The 27,115-nt window shown below is 55.6% G+C and overlaps 4 protein-coding genes across 4 annotated transcripts; all 4 read right to left on the bottom strand.

Moving 5' to 3' along the window:
- Positions 1-3,574: 3,574 nt before the first annotated feature.
- IUM83_02249 (putative 12-oxophytodienoate reductase) lies at positions 3,575-4,607 on the bottom strand (the record flags this gene model as incomplete). The annotated part of the gene is made up of 2 exons (XM_067926152.1): positions 3,575-4,095; positions 4,382-4,607. The coding sequence occupies 2 exons, from the start codon at positions 4,605-4,607 to the stop codon at positions 3,575-3,577; spliced, it is 747 nt and encodes a 248-aa protein (XP_067800786.1).
- Positions 4,608-5,952: 1,345 nt separating this feature from the next.
- Positions 5,953-6,696, bottom strand: IUM83_02248 (putative 12-oxophytodienoate reductase; the record flags this gene model as incomplete). The annotated part of the gene is made up of 2 exons (XM_067926151.1): positions 5,953-6,192; positions 6,274-6,696. The coding sequence occupies 2 exons, from the start codon at positions 6,694-6,696 to the stop codon at positions 5,953-5,955; spliced, it is 663 nt and encodes a 220-aa protein (XP_067800696.1).
- A 1,633-nt stretch (positions 6,697-8,329) lies between these two features.
- Positions 8,330-9,363, bottom strand: IUM83_02247 (putative 12-oxophytodienoate reductase; the record flags this gene model as incomplete). Its single annotated transcript, XM_067926150.1, has 2 exons — positions 8,330-9,066; positions 9,138-9,363. 2 exons carry the CDS (start codon positions 9,361-9,363, stop codon positions 8,330-8,332), a joined length of 963 nt encoding a protein of 320 aa, XP_067800772.1.
- Positions 9,364-25,316: 15,953 nt separating this feature from the next.
- Positions 25,317-27,006, bottom strand: IUM83_02246 (putative transmembrane protein; the record flags this gene model as incomplete). The annotated part of the gene is made up of 2 exons (XM_067926149.1): positions 25,317-25,373; positions 25,567-27,006. 2 exons carry the CDS (start codon positions 27,004-27,006, stop codon positions 25,317-25,319), a joined length of 1,497 nt encoding a protein of 498 aa, XP_067800992.1.
- Positions 27,007-27,115: the final 109 nt, after the last annotated feature.

The raw sequence follows: 27,115 nt of genomic DNA, 5'->3' as shown, positions 1-27,115 counted from the left end.
CAATTTCTGGTGGGCATCTCGAGATGATCTCCAGCCTAGTCGATATCGCATCTTCAATTGATGGCCATCTTTGTTTGGATGGAGCAGCTGGGGAGGGGTATCTACGAGCGGTGCAGTGGGGGCTTGAGCACGGCGGTATGTGTTCCACCCAGGCCATCGATACCGCTGCTAGCAACGGTCATCTCGAGGTTGTGCAATGGTTGCACCACCATCGTACTGACGGATGCACGACTCAGGCCTTGGACGACGCGGCAAACCATGGACATCTGGACATCGTGCGATGGCTACATGAAAACCGGAGTGAAGGTTGCTCGACGGAGGCAATGGATGGAGCAGCAAGTCACGGGCACCTCGATATTGTCAAGTGGTTGCATACCCACCGACGTGAAGGCTGCACGACCGCCGCTATGAACGGGGCTGCTAGAGAAAACCACGTTCACGTGCTCCAGTGGCTGCATGACCATCGCTCCGAGGGGTGCACACAAGAAGCTATGGATGGGGCAGCTGCCAGTGGTAATATGACTGTGATGCAATGGCTTATCGCGCATCGCTCGGACAGTTGCCGTTTTTCACGCTGCGCTCTAGAGAATGCTGCTGCAAACGGTCAGTTGGGTGCTGTGCAGTGGCTTTACAAGCAGATCCCTTCGCATAATGGGACTGAGTGGGCCGCCTGTGATGCGATGGACCGTGCGGCGAGCAGTGGGCACCTTGATGTCGTGAAATGGCTTCACGAACGCCAGCCCGAGATCGGAGGCTGCACCACTGCTGCGTTGGATGGTGCAGCTTCGAATGGCCATTTACAAATGGTGAAGTGGTTGCATACACATCGCCGCGAGGGGGGCACATATCGTGCGATGAATGGAGCTGCGGCAGGAGGGCACTTGGAGGTGCTACTGTTCTTGTACTCCAACCGTTCAGATGGCTGCACGTCGGATGCGGTAGCGAGTGCAGCTGTGAATGAGCACGTCGAGGTTGTGCAATGGCTCCTACAGCGCTACCCGCAGCAGATTAGCCACGAATGTGTTCGCAAATTCGCCGCAAAGTACAACTTTTCACTGCTCGATCAATTCAATCGCAGCCAAATCCTTGCAGCCCGCGTATATTAATTAGATTGCCTTCATGACAAACGCATAATTCATGCCAACATGCTCTTAATTTGTTAAGGTGCTCGTGAGTGCTCTGCCTACACGCTTAGGCAGAGGTCTTGTCAAGGAACGGGTAGTCCGTGTATCCCTTTTCGTAAGGAACGTCCAGCGGCAAATACACAGTCTGCCAATCGACCGGGTTGAGCTCGGCGCCGGTGCGGATGCGTTCCACAAGATCCGGATTGGAGATGAAGTCGCGTGCAAAGGCCACGAGATCGGTCGTTCCGTCCTCGACCACCTTGCGAGCCTCGGCGCCGTCGTAGCCAGACGCGCTGATCATTACACCCTTGTACATTTTGCGGTAGATGGAGGTGACGCCACCCGCCGGGGCGTCAGGTGCAGGCTGCTGCATGTCACGCGGTTCAACCATGTGGAGGTAGGCTAGATCGTAGTCGTTCAGCCTGTTGACCACGTAGTCGTAGATCTCCCGCGGGTTCGAGTCGGTGCAACCGAAAGCTGTGCCAAACGGGGACAAGCGAATACCCACTTTGTTCGAGTCCACGGAGGACAGAATGGCCTCAATGGCCTCGAACACGATACGGGAACGGTTTTCGGGGCTGCCACCGTACTTGTCAGTGCGCAGATTTGTGCCATTCAGCAGGAACTGCTCTAACAGGTACCCGTTGGCAGCGTGAAGTTCCACGCCATCAAAACCCGCCTCCAGTGCGTTTTCGGCCGCACGCTTGTAGTCCTCGACGATGCCCGGGATTTCGTTGATCTCGAGTGCCCGTGGATTCGGGTGCGGTAAACGGCCCTGGACGGTTGTTGCGAGACTCTTCACTCCTTCCATGTTGGTTGCGCTCGCCGACACAGGCTGCTCTCCCCCCGGGTAGATTGAGAGGGTGGCTGACTCGACCTGTGTGCCACAGCTGATTGAAGATTTTGCCGCCTTTGCCGTGCACCGCTGCCGTCACCGACTTCCAGCCTTCCACTTGCTCCGGTGTGAACAAACCCGGGGCGCCATAGTAACCACGAGCATAGGCACTGATGTTGGTGGCTTCAGTAATCAACAGGCCGCCATCGGTAGCTCGTTGCTTGTAGAACTCAGCCACGGCCGGTCCAGGCACTCCGTCGTCGCCCATGCGCTGACGAGTCATGGGCGACATCACCACCCGATGCTTCAGTTGCGTCGGAGCCTTTTTGCCGCCGAGTTTCACTGCAGAAAAGAGCTTGGACGCCATAGTTAGGGACGAGAGGGGTTGTTGTTGTGGAAGACTTGGTTGCTCGGTTGAGAGTGTTTTGAAGAATGATTTGCTTCATAGAGCTTTGGACTGCAGACTGTAGGCTGTAGACTGTAGATTGGTAAGAATAGCATCATCGCAATTGTAGCTAATCCTGTCTACAAATGCGATGATGCTATTTTTTTCGTGAAGGCCCAGTACTTGTCCTGGTGGCGCATATTTAGGCACTAATTTCGGAGCGCTGATGCTATTCAGACAGGATTAGCTGCTGAATATCAACGCGAAAGGTGGTGTGTTTATGCCTTGTGGTCAACATTGCGAGGTAATAGTAAACAGGAATCTGAGTGTTTAGGCAAGCGTGCTCCGCGGTGCAATGCATGTGTAATACTGTAGAGCCTCAGCCTCTCTTGTTAGGGTAGTGCTGTCGTAGCCAAGCCACGATGTGCCGGTTACCTCTCGCGGCCGCGTCTACAATCGTATAGTTACTGCAGCCTTCAGTACGCTGCGAATGCAAGAAAAGCAGAATCTCAAAGTGACCATGGACAGCGGCAAAGTGCATGGCGTCGATAGAACAGCCTTCCGAGCGATGCAAATGCAACCACTGAACAATATCGAAATGGCCGTTGTAGGCGGCGCCATCCATCGCGTTGTCCGTGCAGCCCTCTGAGCGGTTGTTATGCAACCATTGAACTACGTCCAAACGTCCTGCGCGCGCTGCCGAGTCCATAGCAAACTGCGTACAACCCTCCCAGCGATTGTTGTCCAACCAGTAAACTACGTGCAGGTAACCTTTGCTAGCAGCACGATCCATGGCAGTAGTCGTGCAGCCTTCCGTGCGGTTTTCATGAAGCCACTGAACAACCTCGAGATGCCCGTTTGCTGCCGCTCCATCCATAGCAGCAGTGGTGCATCCTACCATAATGTGTTCATGGAGCCACTTCACCACTTCCAAGTGTCCGTTTCTAGCTGCTGTATTGATGACGCTCGGAGAGCAACCTTCGCTCCGATTTTCGTGAAGCCACTTGACCACTTCTAAATGACCATCGGCTGCAGCGTTTGTCATCGCCGCACGCGTGCAGGTTGGTGTACTACTTTTTTCGCTTGCCCTCGCTCTCTTGTCCGTTTCCTCTTTCTTTCGGATCCTCGCAGCCCGCGTATATTAATTAGATTGCCTTCATGACAAACGCATAATTCATGCCAACATGCTCTTAATTTGTTAAGGTGCTCGTGAGTGCTCTGCCTACACGCTTAGGCAGAGGTCTTGTCAAGGAACGGGTAGTCCGTGTATCCCTTTTCGTAAGGAACGTCCAGCGGCAAATACACAGTCTGCCAATCGACCGGGTTGAGCTCGGCGCCGGTGCGGATGCGTTCCACAAGATCCGGATTGGAGATGAAGTCGCGTGCAAAGGCCACGAGATCGGTCGTTCCGTCCTCGACCACCTTGCGAGCCTCGGCGCCGTCGTAGCCAGACGCGCTGATCATTACACCCTTGTACATTTTGCGGTAGATGGAGGTGACGCCACCCGCTGGGGCGTCAGGTGCAGGCTGCTGCATGTCACGCGGTTCAACCATGTGGAGGTAGGCTAGATCGTAGTCGTTCAGCCTGTTGACCACGTAGTCGTAGATCTCCCGCGGGTTCGAGTCGGTGCAACCGAAAGCTGTGCCAAACGGGGACAAGCGAATACCCACTTTGTTCGAGTCCACGGAGGACAGAATGGCCTCAATGGCCTCGAACACGATACGGAACGGTTTTCGGGGCTGCCACCGTACTTGTCAGTGCGCAGATTTGTGCCATTCAGCAGGAACTGCTCTAACAGGTACCCGTTGGCAGCGTGAAGTTCCACGCCATCAAAACCCGCCTCCAGTGCGTTTTCGGCCGCACGCTTGTAGTCCTCGACGATGCCCGGGATTTCGTTGATCTCGAGTGCCCGTGGATTCGGGTGCGGTAAACGGCCCTGGGCGGTTGTTGCGAGACTCTTCACTCCTTCCATGTTGGTTGCGCTCGCCGACACAGGCTGCTCTCCCCGGGTAGATTGAGAGGGTGGCTGACTCGACCTGTGTGCCACAGCTGATTGAAGATTTTGCCGCCTTTGCCGTGCACCGCTGCCGTCACCGACTTCCAGCCTTCCACTTGCTCCGGTGTGAACAAACCCGGGGCGCCATAGTAACCACGAGCATAGGCACTGATGTTGGTGGCTTCAGTAATCAACAGGCCGCCATCGGTAGCTCGTTGCTTGTAGAACTCAGCCACGGCCGGTCCAGGCACTCCGTCGTCGCCCATGCGCTGACGAGTCATGGGCGACATCACCACCCGATGCTTCAGTTGCGTCGGAGCCTTTTGCCGCCGAGTTTCACTGCAGAAAAGAGCTTGGACGCCATAGTTAGGGACGAGAGGGGTTGTTGTTGTGGAAGACTTGGTTGCTCGGTTGAGAGTGTTTTGAAGAATGATTTGCTTCATAGAGCTTTGGACTGCAGACTGTAGGCTGTAGACTGTAGATTAGTAGAATAGCATCATCGCAATTGTAGCTAATCCTGTCTACAAATGCGATGATGCTATTTTTTTCGTGAAGGCCCAGTACTTGTCCTGGTGGCGCATATTTAGGCACTAATTTCGGAGCGCTGATGCTATTCAGACAGGATTAGCTGCTGAATATCAACGCGAAAGGTGGTGTGTTTATGCCTTGTGGTCAACATTGCGAGGTAATAGTAAACAGGAATCTGAGTGTTTAGGCAAGCGTGCTCCGCGGTGCAATGCATGTGTAATACTGTAGAGCCTCAGCCTCTCTTGTTAGGGTAGTGCTGTCGTAGCCAAGCCACGATGTGCCGGTTACCTCTCGCGGCCGCGTCTACAATCGTATAGTTACTGCAGCCTTCAGTACGCTGCGAATGCAAGAAAAGCAGAATCTCAAAGTGACCATGGACAGCGGCAAAGTGCATGGCGTCGATAGAACAGCCTTCCGAGCGATGCAAATGCAACCACTGAACAATATCGAAATGGCCGTTGTAGGCGGCGCCATCCATCGCGTTGTCCGTGCAGCCCTCTGAGCGGTTGTTATGCAACCATTGAACTACGTCCAAACGTCCTGCGCGCGCTGCCGAGTCCATAGCAAACTGCGTACAACCCTCCCAGCGATTGTTGTCCAACCAGTAAACTACGTGCAGGTAACCTTTGCTAGCAGCACGATCCATGGCAGTAGTCGTGCAGCCTTCCGTGCGGTTTTCATGAAGCCACTGAACAACCTCGAGATGCCCGTTTGCTGCCGCTCCATCCATAGCAGCAGTGGTGCATCCTACCATAATGTGTTCATGGAGCCACTTCACCACTTCCAAGTGTCCGTTTCTAGCTGCTGTATTGATGACGCTCGGAGAGCAACCTTCGCTCCGATTTTCGTGAAGCCACTTGACCACTTCTAAATGACCATCGGCTGCAGCGTTTGTCATCGCCGCACGCGTGCAGGTTGGTGTACTACTTTTTTCGCTTGCCCTCGCTCTCTTGTCCGTTTCCTCTTTCTTTCGGATCCTCGCAGCCCGCGTATATTAATTAGATTGCCTTCATGACAAACGCATAATTCATGCCAACATGCTCTTAATTTGTTAAGGTGCTCGTGAGTGCTCTGCCTACACGCTTAGGCAGAGGTCTTGTCAAGGAACGGGTAGTCCGTGTATCCCTTTTCGTAAGGAACGTCCAGCGGCAAATACACAGTCTGCCAATCGACCGGGTTGAGCTCGGCGCCGGTGCGGATGCGTTCCACAAGATCCGGATTGGAGATGAAGTCGCGTGCAAAGGCCACGAGATCGGTCGTTCCGTCCTCGACCACCTTGCGAGCCTCGGCGCCGTCGTAGCCAGACGCGCTGATCATTACACCCTTGTACATTTTGCGGTAGATGGAGGTGACGCCACCCGCCGGGGCGTCAGGTGCAGGCTGCTGCATGTCACGCGGTTCAACCATGTGGAGGTAGGCTAGATCGTAGTCGTTCAGCCTGTTGACCACGTAGTCGTAGATCTCCCGCGGGTTCGAGTCGGTGCAACCGAAAGCTGTGCCAAACGGGGACAAGCGAATACCCACTTTGTTCGAGTCCACGGAGGACAGAATGGCCTCAATGGCCTCGAACACGATACGGGAACGGTTTTCGGGGCTGCCACCGTACTTGTCAGTGCGCAGATTTGTGCCATTCAGCAGGAACTGCTCTAACAGGTACCCGTTGGCAGCGTGAAGTTCCACGCCATCAAAACCCGCCTCCAGTGCGTTTTCGGCCGCACGCTTGTAGTCCTCGACGATGCCCGGGATTTCGTTGATCTCGAGTGCCCGTGGATTCGGGTGCGGTAAACGGCCCTGGACGGTTGTTGCGAGACTCTTCACTCCTTCCATGTTGGTTGCGCTCGCCGACACAGGCTGCTCTCCCCGGGTAGATTGAGAGGGTGGCTGACTCGACCTGTGTGCCACAGCTGATTGAAGATTTTGCCGCCTTTGCCGTGCACCGCTGCCGTCACCGACTTCCAGCCTTCCACTTGCTCCGGTGTGAACAAACCCGGGGCGCCATAGTAACCACGAGCATAGGCACTGATGTTGGTGGCTTCAGTAATCAACAGGCCGCCATCGGTAGCTCGTTGCTTGTAGAACTCAGCCACGGCCGGTCCAGGCACTCCGTCGTCGCCCATGCGCTGACGAGTCATGGGCGACATCACCACCCGATGCTTCAGTTGCGTCGGAGCCTTTTGCCGCCGAGTTTCACTGCAGAAAAGAGCTTGGACGCCATAGTTAGGGACGAGAGGGGTTGTTGTTGTGGAAGACTTGGTTGCTCGGTTGAGAGTGTTTTGAAGAATGATTTGCTTCATAGAGCTTTGGACTGCAGACTGTAGGCTGTAGACTGTAGATTAGAATAGCATCATCGCAATTGTAGCTAATCCTGTCTACAAATGCGATGATGCTATTTTTTTCGTGAAGGCCCAGTACTTGTCCTGGTGGCGCATATTTAGGCACTAATTTCGGAGCGCTGATGCTATTCAGACAGGATTAGCTGCTGAATATCAACGCGAAAGGTGGTGTGTTTACGCCTTGTGGTCAACATTGCGAGGTAATAGTAAACAGGAATCTGAGTGTTTAGGCAAGCGTGCTCCGCGGTGCAATGCATGTGTAATACTGTAGAGCCTCAGCCTCTCTTGTTAGGGTAGTGCTGTCGTAGCCAAGCCACGATGTGCCGGTTACCTCTCGCGGCCGCGTCTACAATCGTATAGTTACTGCAGCCTTCAGTACGCTGCGAATGCAAGAAAAGCAGAATCTCAAAGTGACCATGGACAGCGGCAAAGTGCATGGCGTCGATAGAACAGCCTTCCGAGCGATGCAAATGCAACCACTGAACAATATCGAAATGGCCGTTGTAGGCGGCGCCATCCATCGCGTTGTCCGTGCAGCCCTCTGAGCGGTTGTTATGCAACCATTGAACTACGTCCAAATGTCCTGCGCGCGCTGCCGAGTCCATAGCAAACTGCGTACAACCCTCCCAGCGATTGTTGTCCAACCAGTAAACTACGTGCAGGTAACCTTTGCTAGCAGCACGATCCATGGCAGTAGTCGTGCAGCCTTCCGTGCGGTTTTCATGAAGCCACTGAACAACCTCGAGATGCCCGTTTGCTGCCGCTCCATCCATAGCAGCAGTGGTGCATCCTACCATAATGTGTTCATGGAGCCACTTCACCACTTCCAAGTGTCCGTTTCTAGCTGCTGTATTGATGACGCTCGGAGAGCAACCTTCGCTCCGATTTTCGTGAAGCCACTTGACCACTTCTAAATGACCATCGGCTGCAGCGTTTGTCATCGCCGCACGCGTGCAGGTTGGTGTACTACTTTTTTTCGCTTGCCCTCGCTCTCTTGTCCGTTTCCTCTTTCTTTCGGATCCTCGCAGCCCGCGTATATTAATTAGATTGCCTTCATGACAAACGCATAATTCATGCCAACATGCTCTTAATTTGTTAAGGTGCTCGTGAGTGCTCTGCCTACACGCTTAGGCAGAGGTCTTGTCAAGGAACGGGTAGTCCGTGTATCCCTTTTCGTAAGGAACGTCCAGCGGCAAATACACAGTCTGCCAATCGACCGGGTTGAGCTCGGCGCCGGTGCGGATGCGTTCCACAAGATCCGGATTGGAGATGAAGTCGCGTGCAAAGGCCACGAGATCGGTCGTTCCGTCCTCGACCACCTTGCGAGCCTCGGCGCCGTCGTAGCCAGACGCGCTGATCATTACACCCTTGTACATTTTGCGGTAGATGGAGGTGACACCACCCGCCGGGGCGTCAGGTGCAGGCTGCTGCATGCCACGCGGTTCAACCATGTGGAGGTAGGCTAGATCGTAGTCGTTCAGCCTGTTGACCACGTAGTCGTAGATCTCCCGCGGGTTCGAGTCGGTGCAACCGAAAGCTGTGCCAAACGGGGACAAGCGAATACCCACTTTGTTCGAGTCCACGGAGGACAGAATGGCCTCAATGGCCTCGAACACGATACGGGAACGGTTTTCGGGGCTGCCACCGTACTTGTCAGTGCGCAGATTTGTGTCATTCAGCAGGAACTGCTCTAACAGGTACCCGTTGGCAGCGTGAAGTTCCACGCCATCAAAACCCGCCTCCAGTGCGTTTTCGGCCGCACGCTTGTAGTCCTCGACGATGCCCGGGATTTCGTTGATCTCGAGTGCCCGTGGATTCGGGTGCGGTAAACGGCCCTGGACGGTTGTTGCGAGACTCTTCACTCCTTCCATGTTGGTTGCGCTCGCCGACACAGGCTGCTCTCCCCGGGTAGATTGAGAGGGTGGCTGACTCGACCTGTGTGCCACAGCTGATTGAAGATTTTGCCGCCTTTGCCGTGCACCGCTGCCGTCACCGACTTCCAGCCTTCCACTTGCTCCGGTGTGAACAAACCCGGGGCGCCATAGTAACCACGAGCATAGGCACTGATGTTGGTGGCTTCAGTAATCAACAGGCCGCCATCGGTAGCTCGTTGCTTGTAGAACTCAGCCACGGCCGGTCCAGGCACTCCGTCGTCGCCCATGCGCTGACGAGTCATGGGCGACATCACCACCCGATGCTTCAGTTGCGTCGGAGCCTTTTGCCGCCGAGTTTCACTGCAGAAAAGAGCTTGGACGCCATAGTTAGGGACGAGAGGGGTTGTTGTTGTGGAAGACTTGGTTGCTCGGTTGAGAGTGTTTTGAAGAATGATTTGCTTCATAGAGCTTTGGACTGCAGACTGTAGGCTGTAGACTGTAGATTGGTAAGAATAGCATCATCGCAATTGTAGCTAATCCTGTCTACAAATGCGATGATGCTATTTTTTTCGTGAAGGCCCAGTACTTGTCCTGGTGGCGCATATTTAGGCACTAATTTCGGAGCGCTGATGCTATTCAGACAGGATTAGCTGCTGAATATCAACGCGAAAGGTGGTGTGTTTACGCCTTGTGGTCAACATTGCGAGGTAATAGTAAACAGGAATCTGAGTGTTTAGGCAAGCGTGCTCCGCGGTGCAATGCATGTGTAATACTGTAGAGCCTCAGCCTCTCTTGTTAGGGTAGTGCTGTCGTAGCCAAGCCACGATGTGCCGGTTACCTCTCGCGGCCGCGTCTACAATCGTATAGTTACTGCAGCCTTCAGTACGCTGCGAATGCAAGAAAAGCAGAATCTCAAAGTGACCATGGACAGCGGCAAAGTGCATGGCGTCGATAGAACAGCCTTCCGAGCGATGCAAATGCAACCACTGAACAATATCGAAATGGCCGTTGTAGGCGGCGCCATCCATCGCGTTGTCCGTGCAGCCCTCTGAGCGGTTGTTATGCAACCATTGAACTACGTCCAAATGTCCTGCGCGCGCTGCCGAGTCCATAGCAAACTGCGTACAACCCTCCCAGCGATTGTTGTCCAACCAGTAAACTACGTGCAGGTAACCTTTGCTAGCAGCACGATCCATGGCAGTAGTCGTGCAGCCTTCCGTGCGGTTTTCATGAAGCCACTGAACAACCTCGAGATGCCCGTTTGCTGCCGCTCCATCCATAGCAGCAGTGGTGCATCCTACCATAATGTGTTCATGGAGCCACTTCACCACTTCCAAGTGTCCGTTTCTAGCTGCTGTATTGATGACGCTCGGAGAGCAACCTTCGCTCCGATTTTCGTGAAGCCACTTGACCACTTCTAAATGACCATCGGCTGCAGCGTTTGTCATCGCCGCACGCGTGCAGGTTGGTGTACTACTTTTTTTCGCTTGCCCTCGCTCTCTTGTCCGTTTCCTCTTTCTTTCGGATCCTCGCAGCCCGCGTATATTAATTAGATTGCCTTCATGACAAACGCATAATTCATGCCAACATGCTCTTAATTTGTTAAGGTGCTCGTGAGTGCTCTGCCTACACGCTTAGGCAGAGGTCTTGTCAAGGAACGGGTAGTCCGTGTATCCCTTTTCGTAAGGAACGTCCAGCGGCAAATACACAGTCTGCCAATCGACCGGGTTGAGCTCGGCGCCGGTGCGGATGCGTTCCACAAGATCCGGATTGGAGATGAAGTCGCGTGCAAAGGCCACGAGATCGGTCGTTCCGTCCTCGACCACCTTGCGAGCCTCGGCGCCGTCGTAGCCAGACGCGCTGATCATTACACCCTTGTACATTTTGCGGTAGATGGAGGTGACACCACCCGCCGGGGCGTCAGGTGCAGGCTGCTGCATGCCACGCGGTTCAACCATGTGGAGGTAGGCTAGATCGTAGTCGTTCAGCCTGTTGACCACGTAGTCGTAGATCTCCCGCGGGTTCGAGTCGGTGCAACCGAAAGCTGTGCCAAACGGGGACAAGCGAATACCCACTTTGTTCGAGTCCACGGAGGACAGAATGGCCTCAATGGCCTCGAACACGATACGGGAACGGTTTTCGGGGCTGCCACCGTACTTGTCAGTGCGCAGATTTGTGTCATTCAGCAGGAACTGCTCTAACAGGTACCCGTTGGCAGCGTGAAGTTCCACGCCATCAAAACCCGCCTCCAGTGCGTTTTCGGCCGCACGCTTGTAGTCCTCGACGATGCCCGGGATTTCGTTGATCTCGAGTGCCCGTGGATTCGGGTGCGGTAAACGGCCCTGGACGGTTGTTGCGAGACTCTTCACTCCTTCCATGTTGGTTGCGCTCGCCGACACAGGCTGCTCTCCCCCGGGTAGATTGAGAGGGTGGCTGACTCGACCTGTGTGCCACAGCTGATTGAAGATTTTGCCGCCTTTGCCGTGCACCGCTGCCGTCACCGACTTCCAGCCTTCCACTTGCTCCGGTGTGAACAAACCCGGGGCGCCATAGTAACCACGAGCATAGGCACTGATGTTGGTGGCTTCAGTAATCAACAGGCCGCCATCGGTAGCTCGTTGCTTGTAGAACTCAGCCACGGCCGGTCCAGGCACTCCGTCGTCGCCCATGCGCTGACGAGTCATGGGCGACATCACCACCCGATGCTTCAGTTGCGTCGGAGCCTTTTTGCCGCCGAGTTTCACTGCAGAAAAGAGCTTGGACGCCATAGTTAGGGACGAGAGGGGTTGTTGTTGTGGAAGACTTGGTTGCTCGGTTGAGAGTGTTTTGAAGAATGATTTGCTTCATAGAGCTTTGGACTGCAGACTGTAGGCTGTAGACTGTAGATTGGTAAGAATAGCATCATCGCAATTGTAGCTAATCCTGTCTACAAATGCGATGATGCTATTTTTTTCGTGAAGGCCCAGTACTTGTCCTGGTGGCGCATATTTAGGCACTAATTTCGGAGCGCTGATGCTATTCAGACAGGATTAGCTGCTGAATATCAACGCGAAAGGTGGTGTGTTTACGCCTTGTGGTCAACATTGCGAGGTAATAGTAAACAGGAATCTGAGTGTTTAGGCAAGCGTGCTCCGCGGTGCAATGCATGTGTAATACTGTAGAGCCTCAGCCTCTCTTGTTAGGGTAGTGCTGTCGTAGCCAAGCCACGATGTGCCGGTTACCTCTCGCGGCCGCGTCTACAATCGTATAGTTACTGCAGCCTTCAGTACGCTGCGAATGCAAGAAAAGCAGAATCTCAAAGTGACCATGGACAGCGGCAAAGTGCATGGCGTCGATAGAACAGCCTTCCGAGCGATGTAAATGCAACCACTGAACAATATCGAAATGGCCGTTGTAGGCGGCGCCATCCATCGCGTTGTCCGTGCAGCCCTCTGAGCGGTTGTTATGCAACCATTGAACTACGTCCAAATGTCCTGCGCGCGCTGCCGAGTCCATAGCAAACTGCGTACAACCCTCCCAGCGATTGTTGTCCAACCAGTAAACTACGTGCAGGTAACCTTTGCTAGCAGCACGATCCATGGCAGTAGTCGTGCAGCCTTCCGTGCGGTTTTCATGAAGCCACTGAACAACCTCGAGATGCCCGTTTGCTGCCGCTCCATCCATAGCAGCAGTGGTGCATCCTACCATAATGTGTTCATGGAGCCACTTCACCACTTCCAAGTGTCCGTTTCTAGCTGCTGTATTGATGACGCTCGGAGAGCAACCTTCGCTCCGATTTTCGTGAAGCCACTTGACCACTTCTAAATGACCATCGGCTGCAGCGTTTGTCATCGCCGCACGCGTGCAGGTTGGTGTACTACTTTTTTTCGCTTGCCCTCGCTCTCTTGTCCGTTTCCTCTTTCTTTCGGATCCTCGCAGCCCGCGTATATTAATTAGATTGCCTTCATGACAAACGCATAATTCATGCCAACATGCTCTTAATTTGTTAAGGTGCTCGTGAGTGCTCTGCCTACACGCTTAGGCAGAGGTCTTGTCAAGGAACGGGTAGTCCGTGTATCCCTTTTCGTAAGGAACGTCCAGCGGCAAATACACAGTCTGCCAATCGACCGGGTTGAGCTCGGCGCCGGTGCGGATGCGTTCCACAAGATCCGGATTGGAGATGAAGTCGCGTGCAAAGGCCACGAGATCGGTCGTTCCGTCCTCGACCACCTTGCGAGCCTCGGCGCCGTCGTAGCCAGACGCGCTGATCATTACACCCTTGTACATTTTGCGGTAGATGGAGGTGACACCACCCGCCGGGGCGTCAGGTGCAGGCTGCTGCATGCCACGCGGTTCAACCATGTGGAGGTAGGCTAGATCGTAGTCGTTCAGCCTGTTGACCACGTAGTCGTAGATCTCCCGCGGGTTCGAGTCGGTGCAACCGAAAGCTGTGCCAAACGGGGACAAGCGAATACCCACTTTGTTCGAGTCCACGGAGGACAGAATGGCCTCAATGGCCTCGAACACGATACGGGAACGGTTTTCGGGGCTGCCACCGTACTTGTCAGTGCGCAGATTTGTGTCATTCAGCAGGAACTGCTCTAACAGGTACCCGTTGGCAGCGTGAAGTTCCACGCCATCAAAACCCGCCTCCAGTGCGTTTTCGGCCGCACGCTTGTAGTCCTCGACGATGCCCGGGATTTCGTTGATCTCGAGTGCCCGTGGATTCGGGTGCGGTAAACGGCCCTGGACGGTTGTTGCGAGACTCTTCACTCCTTCCATGTTGGTTGCGCTCGCCGACACAGGCTGCTCTCCCCGGGTAGATTGAGAGGGTGGCTGACTCGACCTGTGTGCCACAGCTGATTGAAGATTTTGCCGCCTTTGCCGTGCACCGCTGCCGTCACCGACTTCCAGCCTTCCACTTGCTCCGGTGTGAACAAACCCGGGGCGCCATAGTAACCACGAGCATAGGCACTGATGTTGGTGGCTTCAGTAATCAACAGGCCGCCATCGGTAGCTCGTTGCTTGTAGAACTCAGCCACGGCCGGTCCAGGCACTCCGTCGTCGCCCATGCGCTGACGAGTCATGGGCGACATCACCACCCGATGCTTCAGTTGCGTCGGAGCCTTTTTGCCGCCGAGTTTCACTGCAGAAAAGAGCTTGGACGCCATAGTTAGGGACGAGAGGGGTTGTTGTTGTGGAAGACTTGGTTGCTCGGTTGAGAGTGTTTTGAAGAATGATTTGCTTCATAGAGCTTTGGACTGCAGACTGTAGGCTGTAGACTGTAGATTGGTAAGAATAGCATCATCGCAATTGTAGCTAATCCTGTCTACAAATGCGATGATGCTATTTTTTTCGTGAAGGCCCAGTACTTGTCCTGGTGGCGCATATTTAGGCACTAATTTCGGAGCGCTGATGCTATTCAGACAGGATTAGCTGCTGAATATCAACGCGAAAGGGGTATGTTTTCTGGATGCGTCGACGCGTCCAGAAAACGGGTTTTCCAGCGAGAGAAATGGGTGGTCATGAACCAACGAGATGCAGTGTAGGATAGTCATTGTTCAATTTGCCGCAAAACTCCAGAGTTCCACCTGTGTCGCCTCCATCTCGAATCTTCCATGACTCGCTCAACACGTACACGCAGCCCCTGGCTTCATGCTCCGGTCTTCGTGCGTCAGGAGGCACGATGGGTACACGGTCAAGTCGTCGAGGTCTCCGGACGCGACCTCGTGGTTCAACCAGGAGAAGGCACTCCCATCCGTTGCCGCGCGTCGAACGCCCACAAAATCGACCCGATCATCGCCCTCCTGTTCGGACAAAGCGGACTTTCTCCGACACTGACGCTAGCAGCCGTCCGAGCGGGACACGCTACGGTTCTCTCCCGCCTTCTCGGCGACCAAACCTCACCGCGCTCGCGTCCGAGCCGTGACATCTCTAAGCTACTCGCGGGTCTTGTTGAGGATGGCTGCCTTCCCGACGGGGCTGCTCAGTGCGCGTGGGTCTCGCCAGGCGACGGACAGCGCCACCTCTTCAGCCTGCAGCATGCCGTCGACTATGTGTTCGTGCACGAGAGCTCTGCCCAGCGTATCAGCAAGACGGTTCGCGAAAGTGTCGGGGAGTCGTTCTTCTCCCCGCCCATGTGCCCAGCGGTGTCCTCGCTGCCTCCTACGCACGTCCCTGCGGCCGCAACTCGGCGTAACCAAGCCCAACCCGAGTCTCTCTTCGACGACGGCAGCGAGGCCGATGCCGCTGAGCCTGCCGGCTCGCTTCCTCGCACGACATCAACCGGCGGGGACCGCCAAAGACTCGTTCTCGAGGAACTAGCAGCTTTCCCCGACGTGCTAGAGAGGTATCTGGCGGCCCGACGTGCACAATCATCCGAGAACGCTGGAATGGAATTCGAGGCGCAGCCACGACGCCGGGCCTCCAGCTCGGGTGATGATGACGATTTACATGAATTCGGGCCCAAGTCCAAGCGCCAGTGTTGCACCAGCGACGAAGTCACCGAGGACGACTCGCCCCACCACCAGTTCAAGCTACTATTCCGACCAACACCCTCGCAGCGACAGGTACACGACCTCACTCACGCCCCCCGTACTCCAGGTACGTCTGCGCATGAATTTGTACCAAGTTTGCTTGCCCACAACGCGGTGACGTTCGCTCCCCACCCGGCGACGCTGACCCGATTGTACGACTTCGCGTTTGGGGTGCACGGTTTGTCAATATTGCACTTGAACCACCTCGAGTCCCTCGCTCGTGTGGGTTGGGTGCTGGCGTCTAAGGAGAAGGGCACCAAGATCAACATGCAAAACTTCTCCTCGTCTGTGGAGCTCCCCACGGTCGCGGCACCAGAGTCGCTCGCCCAGATCATGGCAGCATTGGACAGTATGAAGACCTATTGCGACGCATTCGGCTCGTTATCGACATGCCGCGTCGCCCAAGCGCTCCAGAAAGTCATTCAGGAGACAGCGGGTCTCGAGTTCTGGGAAGCAACCGACCTCAAGTACCTGGTCTACTGGATCGACACGGTCCTGGAAAGGTACCGCTCCGTCGTGGCGGACGACTCTCGTACCGGCCGGAATACGCGCTCGCAGTTTCACACCACAGTGACGCCGTCTGACCCCGAGCTCCAGCGATTTAACCAGCTCGTGACGGCGAAGAAGGTTCAGCTCCTGCTACACGGCGCGGGGCGCGCGCTCCACGGGTCGCACGACCGGAGTGACAGCGGCTGGAATGGCAGGTCGAAGTACGGACACGTCTCGCGCGGGTCGCGAGGTGCAGGAGTTGGCTGGGATCAGCAGCACCGCCAGCAGCAGTTTGCCTCTGCGTCGACATCGAAGGTGCCGCCACATATCCGAGCTCTCATCCCACGTGTCAATGGGCGCACTATCTGCATGAAGTTTCTATCGGTGGCTGGGTGTCCAGGGGATGGAGCCAACCCTGATGAGTGCGTGTTTTTCAATTCACGGTGTCACGTCGTGCCGGCATCACCGCTACCAGGCCCTCTTGCCGACTACATTGACACCGAGTTCAAGGGACTGCGAAAAGGGGTACGTCGTGCGTGAAGGCGAGGCTCGCCCACGAGAGCACCGCGTACACTATACACTCCTCGTTGGGCGGCCGTCCAAGCTGAGCTGCTTCGTGATTTGGTCCGACACTCACGCGTCACGAGCCGGCAGCTCGACAAGGTGCTCGCACAGTTTGGATTGACACGACCGTCCGACCGACGCCAATCCATGCAATATACTCTGTCTGAGCTTGTGCGCAATAGCAACATGTCGCTCCCTCACTTGGTTCGCCTCGTCCGCGGCGAAACTACCGCAGATTCTCGGCCGAACAAGGCTCTCAATCCCAGAACGTATCGTGCACTGCTGCAAGGTTACGAGCATCAATCCCTCATGATCCGCATCGCGCGCGAAGGCTTTCGCGCCAAGTGGATCAAACCACGTGGATCCTCGCGGCCTTTTCATCCTAATTACCGCTCGGCTACGGCCAACGCAGCGTCGGTTACAAGGTCAATTTTGGAAGGCGAAGCATCCGGAACATACCTCTTGGTTGATGAAAACCTACTACCGCACTGGTCCGTGTGGGTGAGCCCTTTTGGCGCGGTGCCCAAGCTCGACGGTGCGATCCGCCTTATCCATGATTTGTCATTTCCCGTGGGTGATTCCGTCAATGATTACACCGTCCAGACCTCCCTCCCGATCACTCAGTACGAGTCCGTGGTCGCGCTTGCCCGGCGCATCGAGTTGCTCCACCTCCTCTACCCCAACATACGGATTCAGATGCTGAAGGGCGACGTGAAGGGGGCTTTTCGTCATCTGCGCCACCACGCCGACGATGTGGTCTGGATGGGAGGACGTGTTCCTGCGCTCAAGGCCGGCGTCATCGACCTATCGGCCCCATTTGGCTGGACGGGTTCCCCGGCAATCTATAATATTTTCGGGCGCGCCATTTCGACCATTGTTGGCCGGGAATCTCCGGCGTCGATGGCGCCCGACGTCTCCGACGCGTCACCGTTCTTCGCATACGAGTGGGTGGACGACCACGTTTTGGTCGAGCCCGACCTCGGTGCGCGCTGTTCCATCGCAGAGGACACGCTCCGTTTGGCAATGCTGGCCGTCTTAGGACCACTCGCGATCAACGAGGCCAAGTTCTCGTCGTGGGGAACTCAGATGCGGGCCCTGGGCCTGGATTGGGACTGCACGGCTCGAACAGTGTCCATACCAGCAGACAAGATTGCCAAGGCCCTCACTCGCGTTGAGGCCGCGGCGACCTCCCAACGAATGTCTTCGGTCGAGCTGCGGAGACTACTTGGTAGCCTACGCCACGTAGCATCCTGCCTGCGCGCCGCTAAGCCATTCTACCAGCGCTTGCACGCTTTGGCCGCGTCGGTGCCCCGGTACGGTTCGGTTGCTGTTACGCCGTGGGCAATGGATGATCTCCACTGGTTCAAGACCATTCTCCTCCATGGACACCTTTCCGGCGTGCCCACATATTTATTTGGCTCTTTGCCACAGCCCGACGTGCATCTGTACATGGACGCAAGTGATGACGGGCTCTGTGTCCTAGATCCAGCCGAGAAGCGCTACATCACTATCACATTTGATGACGACGAGCGTGCACAGCCTCGCTTCGACATCAACGTCCGTGAACAGTTTGCCGTCGCACTCGCGTGCATGATATTTGGTCCATCATGGCACACCGCATTTGCGCCACAATGGCCGCACATACGATGCTGGAGCGACAACCAGACCACGGTCTCGAGGACCAACAAACTTTCCTCACGGCACGAATTTGCCCAGGAACTCAATCGCGCGGTCGGCCTTTCTGAGGCGCTTTGGTGCATGCGGGTATCGACCGCTCACCTTCCGGGCACGTGGAACGTCGCTGCCGACGCTGGCAGCAGACTCTCGTCCCCGCCTCATCGCCTCATGTTTACTAACGCTGTCGCCTTGTGGACGCAGGTTCCAGTGCCAAGTCAACTGCGGCGGATCTACGCGACATTCTCTTCAACTTACAGGCCGCGTCACTGGCCCCAGGCTCACGACGACTGTACGACCGCACATGGCAACAATGGTGCCAGTGGCGCTCACTGCACCACGAACCAGACCGGCTACCACGCGACCTGGACGCGCAGTCCCTCCAACTTGCGCTGTTCGCCATCTCCTGCTGGCTTGGCGACGCCACATCGATCTCCAACTCGCCGGCCACCGTGTTGTCCAAGTGCAGCCACGTCTCGTGGCATCATCAGGTCCGGTTCGGATACTCGGTCGGGCTCACCGATAGCCACCGCCTTGCTCTGCTCGGGATGCGAAGGCTGTCGCGGCTTCCGACCCGCCGATCCCCCGTCACCGTCGCGCACCTCCGTGAGATCCACCGCAGCCTCAACTTCGCCCAGCCCTACGACCGCGTTCTGTGGGGGGCTGCGGTCTTGGGCTACTTTTTCCTCTTGAGACGATCGGAATACCTTGGATCAAGCGGCAAGAATGCATGGTTCATTATCCAGAGGCGCGACATTCAGCTCACGAGCGACAACGGACGCAGATCCAAGGATCTCAGAGCAGCCACGCACGTCACGATCAGGTTCAGAGGCAGCAAGACTGACCAAGTCGGCGAAGCAACCACCAGAACGCTGGCGAAGACGACGTCACCATGGCTATGTCCGGTGAGAGCGGCGCGTGCACTTATGCGCGAGAACAAGAATGCGGCGGACGTCACACCGCTGTGCTGGGTGAACGGAGCAGTGTTACCGGCGAAAGCGCTCGAGAAGATCATCAAGAAGGCGGCCACGAGATGCGGCGAGGACAGCAGAAAGTTCGGTACCCACTCGCTCCGGTGTGGCGGTGCGACGGCACTTTTTCAAGCCGGCTGCGAGGACTCGATAATCAAGCTCCAGGGCCGGTGGAACAGTGACTGTTATCAACGATACATTCACATGGAGGTCACCTCCAGAGAGAAGCTGGCCGACATGATGGCCACGGGGTCGTCAGGGCCGAAGAGTGTTCGCCAACCTCAGGCTGCGCCATTGGGGGGGGCTAGCCACAGCTCTCCGCGGTGGCCGTCGGCGATAATACACTCTTTCCGCTCTGACGAGCGTGGCCCCCACACCTGACAAGATCACTACCGGCATGAGCTGCGATGGAAAGGTATGTTTTCTGGATGCGTCGACGCGTCCAGAAAACGGGTTTTCCAGCGAGAGAAATGGGTGGTCATGAACCAACGAGATGCAGTGTAGGATAGTCATTGTTCAATTTGCCGCATAACCCACCACAACCCGCCACGGGGCTAGCCACAGCTCTCCGCGGTGGCCGTCGGCGATAATACACTCTTTCCGCTCTGACGAGCGTGGCCCCCACACCTGACAAGATCACTACCGGCATGAGCTGCGATGGAAATGGTGTGTTTACGCCTTGTGGTCAACATTGCGAGGTAATAGTAAACAGGAATCTGAGTGTTTAGGCAAGCGTGCTCCGCGGTGCAATGCATGTGTAATACTGTAGAGCCTCAGCCTCTCTTGTTAGGGTAGTGCTGTCGTAGCCAAGCCACGATGTGCCGGTTACCTCTCGCGGCCGCGTCTACAATCGTATAGTTACTGCAGCCTTCAGTACGCTGCGAATGCAAGAAAAGCAGAATCTCAAAGTGACCATGGACAGCGGCAAAGTGCATGGCGTCGATAGAACAGCCTTCCGAGCGATGCAAATGCAACCACTGAACAATATCGAAATGGCCGTTGTAGGCGGCGCCATCCATCGCGTTGTCCGTGCAGCCCTCTGAGCGGTTGTTATGCAACCATTGAACTACGTCCAAACGTCCTGCGCGCGCTGCCGAGTCCATAGCAAACTGCGTACAACCCTCCCAGCGATTGTTGTCCAACCAGTAAACTACGTGCAGGTAACCTTTGCTAGCAGCACGATCCATGGCAGTAGTCGTGCAGCCTTCCGTGCGGTTTTCATGAAGCCACTGAACAACCTCGAGATGCCCGTTTGCTGCCGCTCCATCCATAGCAGCAGTGGTGCATCCTACCATAATGTGTTCATGGAGCCACTTCACCACTTCCAAGTGTCCGTTTCTAGCTGCTGTATTGATGACGCTCGGAGAGCAACCTTCGCTCCGATTTTCGTGAAGCCACTTGACCACTTCTAAATGACCATCGGCTGCAGCGTTTGTCATCGCCGCACGCGTGCAGGTTGGTGTACTACTTTTTTCGCTTGCCCTCGCTCTCTTGTCCGTTTCCTCTTTCTTTCGGATCCTCGCAGCCCGCGTATATTAATTAGATTGCCTTCATGACAAACGCATAATTCATGCCAACATGCTCTTAATTTGTTAAGGTGCTCGTGAGTGCTCTGCCTACACGCTTAGGCAGAGGTCTTGTCAAGGAACGGGTAGTCCGTGTATCCCTTTTCGTAAGGAACGTCCAGCGGCAAATACACAGTCTGCCAATCGACCGGGTTGAGCTCGGCGCCGGTGCGGATGCGTTCCACAAGATCCGGATTGGAGATGAAGTCGCGTGCAAAGGCCACGAGATCGGTCGTTCCGTCCTCGACCACCTTGCGAGCCTCGGCGCCGTCGTAGCCAGACGCGCTGATCATTACACCCTTGTACATTTTGCGGTAGATGGAGGTGACACCACCCGCCGGGGCGTCAGGTGCAGGCTGCTGCATGCCACGCGGTTCAACCATGTGGAGGTAGGCTAGATCGTAGTCGTTCAGCCTGTTGACCACGTAGTCGTAGATCTCCCGCGGGTTCGAGTCGGTGCAACCGAAAGCTGTGCCAAACGGGGACAAGCGAATACCCACTTTGTTCGAGTCCACGGAGGACAGAATGGCCTCAATGGCCTCGAACACGATACGGGAACGGTTTTCGGGGCTGCCACCGTACTTGTCAGTGCGCAGATTTGTGTCATTCAGCAGGAACTGCTCTAACAGGTACCCGTTGGCAGCGTGAAGTTCCACGCCATCAAAACCCGCCTCCAGTGCGTTTTCGGCCGCACGCTTGTAGTCCTCGACGATGCCCGGGATTTCGTTGATCTCGAGTGCCCGTGGATTCGGGTGCGGTAAACGGCCCTGGACGGTTGTTGCGAGACTCTTCACTCCTTCCATGTTGGTTGCGCTCGCCGACACAGGCTGCTCTCCCCCGGGTAGATTGAGAGGGTGGCTGACTCGACCTGTGTGCCACAGCTGATTGAAGATTTTGCCGCCTTTGCCGTGCACCGCTGCCGTCACCGACTTCCAGCCTTCCACTTGCTCCGGTGTGAACAAACCCGGGGCGCCATAGTAACCACGAGCATAGGCACTGATGTTGGTGGCTTCAGTAATCAACAGGCCGCCATCGGTAGCTCGTTGCTTGTAGAACTCAGCCACGGCCGGTCCAGGCACTCCGTCGTCGCCCATGCGCTGACGAGTCATGGGCGACATCACCACCCGATGCTTCAGTTGCGTCGGAGCCTTTTTGCCGCCGAGTTTCACTGCAGAAAAGAGCTTGGACGCCATAGTTAGGGACGAGAGGGGTTGTTGTTGTGGAAGACTTGGTTGCTCGGTTGAGAGTGTTTTGAAGAATGATTTGCTTCATAGAGCTTTGGACTGCAGACTGTAGGCTGTAGACTGTAGATTAGAATAGCATCATCGCAATTGTAGCTAATCCTGTCTACAAATGCGATGATGCTATTTTTTTCGTGAAGGCCCAGTACTTGTCCTGGTGGCGCATATTTAGGCACTAATTTCGGAGCGCTGATGCTATTCAGACAGGATTAGCTGCTGAATATCAACGCGAAAGGTGGTGTGTTTACGCCTTGTGGTCAACATTGCGAGGTAATAGTAAACAGGAATCTGAGTGTTTAGGCAAGCGTGCTCCGCGGTGCAATGCATGTGTAATACTGTAGAGCCTCAGCCTCTCTTGTTAGGGTAGTGCTGTCGTAGCCAAGCCACGATGTGCCGGTTACCTCTCGCGGCCGCGTCTACAATCGTATAGTTACTGCAGCCTTCAGTACGCTGCGAATGCAAGAAAAGCAGAATCTCAAAGTGACCATGGACAGCGGCAAAGTGCATGGCGTCGATAGAACAGCCTTCCGAGCGATGTAAATGCAACCACTGAACAATATCGAAATGGCCGTTGTAGGCGGCGCCATCCATCGCGTTGTCCGTGCAGCCCTCTGAGCGGTTGTTATGCAACCATTGAACTACGTCCAAATGTCCTGCGCGCGCTGCCGAGTCCATAGCAAACTGCGTACAACCCTCCCAGCGATTGTTGTCCAACCAGTAAACTACGTGCAGGTAACCTTTGCTAGCAGCACGATCCATGGCAGTAGTCGTGCAGCCTTCCGTGCGGTTTTCATGAAGCCACTGAACAACCTCGAGATGCCCGTTTGCTGCCGCTCCATCCATAGCAGCAGTGGTGCATCCTACCATAATGTGTTCATGGAGCCACTTCACCACTTCCAAGTGTCCGTTTCTAGCTGCTGTATTGATGACGCTCGGAGAGCAACCTTCGCTCCGATTTTCGTGAAGCCACTTGACCACTTCTAAATGACCATCGGCTGCAGCGTTTGTCATCGCCGCACGCGTGCAGGTTGGTGTACTACTTCCATTCGCTTGCCCTCGCTCTCTTGTCCGTTTCCTCTTTCTTCGTTCGGGGGACGACTCCATCGACCTTCCCACGCTATGAAGGAACTGGAGAACAGCTAAATGTCCATTGCTGGCTGCAGCGTCCATTGCCGTGGCATGGCGGGGATAGCCGTCTGCGTTAGGTCTGCAGATTGGAAAAAGATCAATATTCGGGTCATCGGAAAACTCTGAATGAAGCCACTTGACAACACCTAGGTATCCACGTTCTGCTGCCATGTACATAGTGTTTTCTCCGTAGTTGGTGATGCCTTTGGCGTGGACGTACTGCGCTACTTCCAGGTTGCCATTAATTGCCGCCAAGAACATCGACCGAAATGCCCCTCGGCCTAAATTCCGCTCTAACAACCATAAAACGATAGGAAAGAATCCACTCGCGGCAGCACCTTGCACACCTTCGTCCACATTTTCGAGGATATTATGCTCTACAAGCCACTTCACGATGTCACTATAGTCGCTCATCGATGCGTTCCTAAACGCATCTTCAACGCCATCAACATAGCCGTGATCGAATAACCACTGCGCCAAGTGAAGATGGCCTGTTCTGGTCGCGTCATTGATTGTCGGTGGAGGGAGTTGTGGCACGTCTCGATATACGTTGGTTAGAAGCCACTGCACCAGCTTTAGGTCGCCTTTACGGACAGTATAAATCATTACCCGGCTGAAGTCCCGCTCAACATCGCGAATGTGCTCATACAACCACCGAACAATTTGTCCGTGTCCTCTTTTCGCAGCTGCCGCCATGTCCTTCCCGCCCCAAAGCACCGTATTCGCTGCATCCTGGTCTTCGTGTTCATGGGGCGTTGATTCAGCATCTGAGGCTTGGCAAACCTGACCATTTTTCAACAGAAATTGAAGAATGTGGAGATGGCCGCCACTTGCAGCGGTCTCCACGATGTCGGAAGGGGCCACGCATCCCCGAAAATGCTGGAAAAGCCATTCGACAACGGCCAAATCACCACAATTGACCGCCACAGTCAGAGCTTCGGCAAATTGGGCCTTGTAATAGTGCCGATCAGCTCGACGAAATGCACACAGCGACCAACTGCATGTACGCTCGTCGGTGCATAGGAGAACAGGGTCACTGCTATCCCAGATACGGTTCAACAGGGCGCGTGAGCCTACCTGGCAAGCTCGCGCAAGCGGTATTTCCACTGAACTGTCCAAGAATGCAGATATTGTACTAGGCACATGAGTCAATGCCGTCACGTTAGGTCGCTCTCGGAGAACCACGGTCACTGCAGTCAAAGCAGCAGGTGCCATGTCGATGGCGGGGAATGGCGAAATGCGCAGTGCTTGCATGTATTTTTAGTGAATGGGATTTTGGCCTCGAAACTGAGGTGGCATGAACGGTATCGCATCCAACAACCAGTTGGACACGCCATGGGATTGTGAATTTGGTTTCACTGATTCACTGTATTGGCGATTCATTTTTACATATCGTGAACATTCAACTTCTCCAGGGGTAGCGTTCGTTTAAATGTAGATCTGCTCGTCTTCCTCCATTTTGTGATGCAGTCCGACCGACTCGACGGCGAACTCGCCGAATTTGATCTCTTCGCCAGTCTTGCCGATCAGGAAGCGCTTCTTGTAAATAAGGTTGGGGTAAATCTGCTCAGTCTGCACAGCCACGAACCTTTCAGCGCGTGCGTTGCCTCCACGAGGTGGTGAGAGCCGAGCACGCTCGTTGGGCAGCACCAGAGTGAGCACTGTCAACAGCAATAGCACCCCGCACCCCGTCCAGGTACATATATTGCCCACCTTGGTATTCGTCAAGAAAACCTTGACTCGACGTGAATTCGTATCGACGAGACGTCGTTGGGTCATCATAATTTCCACCCCCGGCGCACTATCTAGCACTCGAGCGTTTTGAAAGATGAAGAGCATCGCCGCCGCTGCCATTGTATCCAGCATATCGACGTCAATGTAAAAGTGGTTGCGGTTCACATATTGGAGGTATGCGTCCACCGCTGGAGAGCAAGTACTCGGGTTGTGTTGGGGTCGCTGATCCAAACGTTCCAGTGTCGCGAAACGAGATGCCTGTCCTGTCAGCCTGGTCTTAGGCTCCATCAGCTGCACAAGTGAGACGGACGATCCTAGTTTGCCGGCCTGAAGTTGGACAGGCAACATTTGCTTGGATACTACCAAATGGCGATCGCCGTCGTCGAGCTGGTAGTGAAGTACTTGGCAGGAACTTCCTGTGTCGCACTCATACGCAGCACCATCAAACCTCCATGAAAGTCGCGCGAATGACAGCACCAACGAGCGTGCAGATGAAATAGCTTCACCATGGTCGTTAGACTCGCCCGTAGTCACGGTTGTAAAACCATACAAGAAGGCTACGTTGGGGACAGTATCGCATTCTGTCGAATGAGAACAATTCCCCGCTACCTGCATCATCCCGATCTGCTTGCGCGGCAGACGCTGCCCAAAGCTCAGTTGGGGCTCCAGTAATGCACAACTCGTTTCACCGCAGATAATAGAGGAGTTGGTCGGGCCACGCAGCGGTACGTTCAACGTCATGACATCCATATTCATCAAGGAATTCAGCGCCATCGTCTCGAACGAAGCGTCCACAGCAGCCTTGTCAGCCAAAGGAAGTTCTGCTCCAAGAAGAGAGGTCCACACATCCTCCAGAAGCTCGCCCGTTGTCGATGGTGGTGCACCCACATGACCATTAGAAGTGGCTCGTACGCTCTTAAGCAAAGCCGATTTTCCTTGCGCCCACAATTCGTAGGCCGAGGCGAGCGGCATGACCTCGCTCAACTTCAGCTCTCCCTCTGCATCGCCAGCATCAGGGTATGCCACGTCGTAGCGCTTCGTCGTCGCTTCTTCTCGATGCCAGCCGTTGCCGAACTCCGCGCTCCACTCCTGCAGCGGGAAGCCGAAAACAGCTTTGGGGGTTGCAGCGAGCAGCGACTGGGCGGCCAGCAGGTCCGACTGGTCCGCAGTGCACCGCGACGCGTCCAGCGGCTGCATGGGGTCCACTCTCCTCGCCAGCGCCGTCTTCAAGATGGAGTCCCCCAGTCCCTCCGCTCCCAGCTCCGTCGCCTCCTGCATGAGCAACCTCGTGGCCGTCGCGTTGGCGGAGGAGTTGCCGCCGCCGCCGCCGCCTCCGCTGCTGTCGTCCTTCTGGTTGGCCTGGATGGCCGACATGGAGCTGCCCACGGCCATCATGACGGCGGGGATGAAGATCGTGAGCGAGAACTTCTTGAACTTGCTCTGCCTCTTGGTGGCCGGGTCGTCCCCCGGGTACCAGCGCAGGTTGTGCAGGTACACGATGAAGACGGGGAAGATCTCCTCTACGCCCAGGCCCACGAGCGACTCGACGAAGCCCATGATGAGGCCGATGTACGAGTTGACCATGTCCGTCCGGGCCTCCGCCTTGCTCACGGGCACGTTCTTGTCCACCACGAAGCCCTCGCGCAGCCACTCGGCGATGGCCGACATGACGGCGGCCGTGAGCACCACCAGCACGGCGAAGCGCTTCCAGCGCAGGATGATCTCGGGCCGCGGCTGGGCCAGCTCGCCGTACGCCACGTCTTCGTGCGCGTCGCTGTCGCCCACGCTGTCCACGCGCAGGCGGCCGATGTTGTCCACCACCAGGTACGGGGACGCACCGCCCCCAGACGTCTGCAGCTGCAGCTCCGACTGCTGGCCGCGGCTGCTGGCCAGCATGGCGTGCGGCGACTCGCACTCGAAGGCGTCGTCCGTGTACGAGGACATGCGCTCCTGCTCCAGCTGCCGGCGCTCGGCCAGGTGCACTTCGTACTTGGCTTCCGCTTGCGCTCTGAGCGACTGATGCGCCGCCGCCGGCCGCTTCCTGCCCATGATACACTGCTGCTCTCTACGGGTACGGCCGGACGTTACTTAGACTTGGTGTTTGTATGGACTGCAAAAAACGGAAGACCAGGAAATGGAAAAGTGATACGAAAACTTT

This window comes from Phytophthora cinnamomi (assembly GCF_018691715.1).
Source record: "Phytophthora cinnamomi strain GKB4 chromosome Unknown Contig0, whole genome shotgun sequence".
NCBI lineage: Eukaryota > Oomycota > Peronosporomycetes > Peronosporales > Peronosporaceae > Phytophthora > Phytophthora cinnamomi.
This window is presented reverse-complemented; position numbering and strand designations above follow the sequence as displayed.